The sequence below is a fragment of the Saimiri boliviensis genome, chromosome 7, assembly GCF_048565385.1.
Source record: "Saimiri boliviensis isolate mSaiBol1 chromosome 7, mSaiBol1.pri, whole genome shotgun sequence".
NCBI classification, from domain to species: Eukaryota; Metazoa; Chordata; class Mammalia; order Primates; family Cebidae; genus Saimiri; species Saimiri boliviensis.
The window spans coordinates 82,378,514-82,384,451 of NC_133455.1; the positions used below are offsets into that span (position 1 = coordinate 82,378,514).

The 5,938-nt window shown below is 36.1% G+C and overlaps 1 protein-coding gene across 1 annotated transcript; it reads right to left on the bottom strand.

Annotated features, from left to right (window-relative positions):
• Positions 1-247: 247 nt before the first annotated feature.
• Positions 248-5,269, bottom strand: IFNG (interferon gamma). Its single transcript, XM_003926543.3, has 4 exons — positions 5,031-5,269; positions 3,728-3,796; positions 3,450-3,632; positions 248-1,006 (listed from the first exon to the last, which is right to left on the bottom strand). The coding sequence occupies exons 1-4, from the start codon at positions 5,142-5,144 to the stop codon at positions 872-874; spliced, it is 501 nt and encodes a 166-aa protein (XP_003926592.1). The 5' UTR covers positions 5,145-5,269; the 3' UTR covers positions 248-871.
• Between the last annotated feature and the right edge of the window lie 669 nt (positions 5,270-5,938).

Genomic DNA, 5,938 nt, shown 5'->3' on the forward strand with positions numbered 1-5,938 from the left:
TAGAAATAAATCTCTGTGTGCCAAACTAAGCAGTTTAAACTACATTCCATAGCAGAACCTCTGAATTAAATAGTGACATAATTAAATCTGTATCTTAGAAAGATAACTCAACGAGCTGCCAACTGGAAAAGTGAAAGCCAACAAAATGCTTGTGGAAAGAAACACCACATTTAATGGAACCGAATGCAACTCTAAAATTTCCAAAACTAAGATGACTCCTCTCCCTACTAATTCATTAATAGTTCTTTCACTCCAGTTTTCACTTAGAAAAAATCTGACACAGCATAGTTATGAACTTAACACTTTATTCATATATATTAGATATTGATAATCTTAACAAATAAGTTACTTTCCATTTGGGTACAGTCACAGTTGTCAACAATATTTGGAAGCACCAGGCATGAAGTCTCCTGAGATGCTATGTTTTCATCAGGGTCACCTGACACATTCAAGTTCTGTCTGACATGCTATTAAAGCAGTGGCTCAGAATGCAGGCATATTTTCAAACAGGCAGTAACTGGATGGTATCATTTTACTTATAAGTGTTCATTGTATCATCAAGTAAAATAAACATACAACCCACGGGATCTTGCTTAGGTTGGCTGCCTAATTGGTCCCTGAGATAAAGCCTTGTAATCACATAGCCTTGCCTAATTAGTCAGAAAACAAAGGATTAAGTGAAACAGTCACAGGATACAGGAATTATAAATAATACATATATTAATAGATACTCATTTTCATTACACGAAAGTTGCTATTATAAATACTTCTTTGATTGATGAGTCTAAAAATATATTCCCCATATAAATAATGTTAAATATTAATAAATAGATTTAGATTTAAAAATCAAATATTGCAGGCAGGACCACCATTATTGGGACGCTCTTCGACCTCGAAACAGCGTCTGACTCCTTTTTCGCTTCCCTATTTTAGGTGCTGGTGACAGTTCAGCCATCACTTGGATGAGTTCATGTATTGCTTTGCGCTGGACATTCAAGTCGGTTACCTATTGGGAAAGAAAAGAGAAAAATTAATTTCAGGCATATAAGCCATCAGAATATTCTGTTAATGGCATGATGATCAGTGAAAACAGAAGTATTCCTTTAAAAAATAAAATGGAAGGGGGTCTGACTAGAACCGTATTACCTTAATATACAATATTTACTTCTTCAGCAGTTAAGGCTAAAAAGTACAATTACATTGCTAGTTGTGCTATAATGTGTGAGAGTACATCACATATCCCTAAATCTACTTCTCCAGAATTCTTGAAATTATGTAGTGAAAAGAGCCCGGGTGTGGAGTGAATATAAAAAGGCAGGTTTGAATCTCATGCATGCAATAATTCTGACCTTCAGCCAGCCACTTAACGTCACTGAACTTCTATTTTCTTATCTAAAGGAGGAGGAGACTGTTTCCATGACCTCTCTGTCATCAATCTACCAATTATATCACTTTATACTTTAGTATCTCCTGTATGTATCAAAAGACTAACTATAAGTCAATGATTCTCACTATTGTGCCTAGCAGATTAATCTAGAAACCTAAGAAAAATCTCAGAGACCCAGGAGCATGAAGTGGAAGGACTGTGCGTTCACTAAGCTCCCCAGGTGATTCTGATATCCACCTAAGTTTGAGAACCACCAATCTAGGCTAGGTACCCTAGAAAACACCAAATCCAAAACAAGTGAAAACTGTAATTTTTAATTTCTCTCCAATTAGGTCTGTCTCTCAATTTCCATAATGGGTTTTAAAATAAACACCAATCATATGTATATGGCTTACTGATATATAAAATTTAAAATTAGGAATTGCAACAACTTTTCCAGTACCCTGCTTTCTATGCCGGCAAATTAAACTACTTGAATTTCCTCACTCTAACCAATAGGGCCATTAAAACGTGAGCATTTGCTTTCCTCTTGACTCTGCCATTACATTTTTTCTATTCTTGGGAACACTATGGCTACCTCACTACATTTCTGAGGGTGGCTGGGGGATTACAGGCTACAGGACTAATCATCAAAGGGCATAGCATGCCTAAAATAGCTTAGCAAGTAAGCAAAAGAGGACCCTAGTTAATAGAGCTCACTCAAGATTGTCCAACAAGAAGCAGGAGCTCTGGAGCTTCCAGAAGGAAGGAACTGACAGACGTTTTTTTACTTTTTTAAGGCCCAGTTCCCGCAGAGTAGAAAAAGTTTTCTACGAGCTGTGTGTTTGCAAGTGACTAATTTTACTTTCCAATGTTCAAATCATCACCAAGAAACTAAGAGACCTATCCAGAACTGAAAAGTAAGCCAGGGGCACCACTGGGTTAGGGACAAGGGCTGAGTGTCTAGTTTATAACCAAAGGCTGCCTGTTGCCATGTCTCCTTTCAGTTTCTGGGAGCTTACATGAGAGGAGTGAGAGGCAGTCTAAGTGATAGTGAAAGCTGAGCACAAATCCTAAGAGCACAAATGCTAGCTTGAAGACCCCGGTCCCCCTCATTTGAGCTCATTTATATCAAAGCCAACCCCAAAGGAATCTAGAGGCCTTTGTCTTCCAGATAAAATTTTGAAAAACATGATTTGTCTTTATGCTTCAAAGTTATCTTTCTGTTTATAGAAGCTATAATTTAAAGATATAAGACAAGTTCATGAAGAAAGAGTTAGAAGTCTAAGGATTTCTCCAGCTAAGATATTCTGAAATTTGATAGAGTTGATAGAACAATCTTTTCATAAGGTATAAATTCTACCTACTTTTCCCTAAAAAACAAACAAACAGCAAACATTCTTGCTTCGAATTGGGCTGTACAATCCAAAAGTTTGGCTAGAGACTTGCGGGATGGCCCTGGTACCTACTCAAAGGCTGTAGCTTTATTCTATCTCATTCTCATTTTCTATGCCTGGCATTATAGAGTTTTGGAGCAAAGAAGTGAACCTAAATGCATGCAGTGAACCTAACAGTTTCCTCTTAAGATGAAGAAACTGAGCCGCAGCCAGCTATGTGATTCATCACCGTTTTTTAGTGGCTGAGTTGGGAGGAGAACATACAACTTCTCAGCTCCTCCCACCGCTCTTTCCATCAAGACAGCCAGCCTCCCATTCAAAGCAAGAGAATTTCCATCATATGAGCAAGGAACAATGAGAGAATTGCTCAGTACTCCTCTCTGCTTCTCCTTCTTCTTTACTTCTCTCCTTCTTCACCTGCTTCCTCTTCACTGGAATTGTCAATTCCCCTGTCTTTATGCAATAGTTACAATGCCCGCATTTTTCTACATTACACACTTCAGTGATTCCCATACTGACTTTGCAAAGTCACCCAAACACGAATGGAATTACTAAGAAAGAGTTTCAGCCATGGGTTGAGTTTATAGCTTTAGCAACTGTTAAATAGCTATTGTCTACTTTCTGGAGAATACATGCCTTGCAAGAGCCTCCACCGTGAAACGAAAGATCGAATTAAAAAGCCTCACCGAATAATTAGTCAGCCTTTCAAAGTCATCCTGTTTCCTTTTATTGCTGTTGAAAAACTTGACATTCATGTCTTCCTTGATGGTCTCCATACTCTTCTGGATGCTCTGGTTGTCTTTAAAGTTTTTAAAAAGTTTGAAGTAAAAGGAGATAATCTGGCTCTGCATTATTTTTCTGTCACCCTCCTTGGAAGGAAAGAACACAAAGAGAGGATTATGTGAATTTATCCATCAGAAAACAAGCAACAGGAAAATTAGCCAAATGAGAATGTTCAGCTTACCTCTCTCCAAGTCCTCAAAATGTTTAAGAAAAGAGTTCCATTATCTGCTACATCTGAATCACCTGCATTCTGAAAAAAAAAGAAAAGAAAAAACTGGTTTACAACCATAGATCCCCTAAAAATATATTTCAAGTTTCATTGAACTCAGCTGTGACAATATTCCTTTTCAAATCTTCTGCTTAGTTCTAACAATAAGTATTCACAAAAGGTTTATGTGAGATATAGCCAAAGACTGTTATGCTCTTTTAGCTTTTGTATTTCCCAATATAACCGTTAAATTGCAATGTCACAAATGAGTTCAACAAGGCTGATGATACTCCAAGGGTCCCAAAAACTGTAGTAAACTAAAGAAAGTATTTTCAAACTAAGCTAAAAAATACAGAAACAAAAACAGCAAAGCCACCCCACTATAAAATACTGCCCCCCAATGGTGCAGGTTTCTATAGCATCTACTGTGCCTTCCTGTAGGGTATTATGATGTCAGTCTTAAAAGATAGTTCTAAATGTGTGCTTGTGTGTATGTGTGTATATAAGATTTGATTTCATGTTATAAGAACAAAATGGATTGTGAGTACCTGACCATTATTATGACAGCAACAATTATAATAGCTAAATTTTAAATAAATAATAAAATATTTAAAATGTAAAAACTGTTTTCATTAACCATAAATAAAATTTTAAAAGAAACTCATAAAACTCACTTAAAAATTTTAAACATTTCTTAGCCTGAATTATAATTTCTAAAAAAATTCCAGTGAACAACTAAATTCAGGAATAACTCACAAGTAATATAGATAGAGCAGCAAAATGCTGAAATCGCTTTTTGGAGAAAATCATCTATCAGTGATTTTTTTAAAGCCAAAGCTTTAAGGACCTCACCCTCTTTACTTTAATTTTAAACATTACCTATTACCCTTTTTAATGCTAATCTTGACCTTAGAGTCTGAGAAGTCAGAAACAAATAGCCAATCATTTTTTCAATATGTGTACTCCTTGACTTATCACAACTGAATGAGTTCTCACTACAAAATTATTAACATGTTTATATTTCATACCCATATTATGCCTATCTTTTGGAAGATTCATAAATCTCTTTTAAGTCTCATACAAATTGAGCAGAAGGTTAAAACAATATCTAGATTATTTAATCAAGAAACTCATCCAATCAATAACTAACAAAATAACACCAAATCTTCTCAGAATGACTGTATACAAGAGAACACAGCCTATCAGAGATGCTACAGCAAGTCAATGTTCAGTCATTTTCAACCACAAGCAAGTACTATTAAAAAGTCATACTTACAAAATATTTCTTCAGATTTTCTGCTTCTTTTACATATGGGTCCTGGCAGTAACAGCCAAGAGAACCCAAAACGATGCAGAGCTGAAAAGCCAAGAAATAACTTGTATATTTCATTGTTTCGCAGAGAGCTAAGCCAAAGAAGTTGAAATCAGTAGTTCTTGTATCAAGTTGATCAGGTCCAAAGGACTTGGCTGATCTTTCTCTTCTAATAGCTGATCTTCAGATGATCAGAAAAATGTACTGTACCTCCTTTGGCTGCTGGTATTTATACCTAATTGAAGTCTCCTCAGGATTACGTATTTTCACACGTTTTTTAAGATGAGATGGTGACAGATAGGCAGGGATGCTAGTTTGTATTAATAACTAAGGTTTTGTGGCATTTTGGTGTTGTAGTTAGAGTTTCCTTTCAACTCCTTGGGTCCTTTGACGATGAGACAGACCCATTATGCCCACCTGTGCCACTCTAGTGGGATTCTTTGAAGGCACTTTTACTTCACACTGTTCAAGGACTGGAAATTTTTTCACACCTCCCCCCCTTTGCCCTGGTAAAATGTTGACTCCTCATTCACAAAGCACATTGATCATTTGCTTGTGGTTGGGAACAAGTGAAAAAGGAAATTCTAGGGCCTCTCAAACCTTTACAAAGGGGGAGCCTTTTAAAATTTTTCTTGCAAATGACCAGAAAGCAAGGAAAAACGTGGTTAAAAGACCAATTTGGTGAAAAAGACCTTCATCAGAGTTGGTTAGTAAAATATCTACCACACATTTCAAATTGCTCTAGATCAGCACTGCCCAATAGAAATATAATACAAGCCACACAGGTAAATTTAAATGATCTAGTAGCCTCATTAATAAAATGTTTTTTAAAGGCAAATATAAGTTTAAAATATATCTATTTAAACCAATAT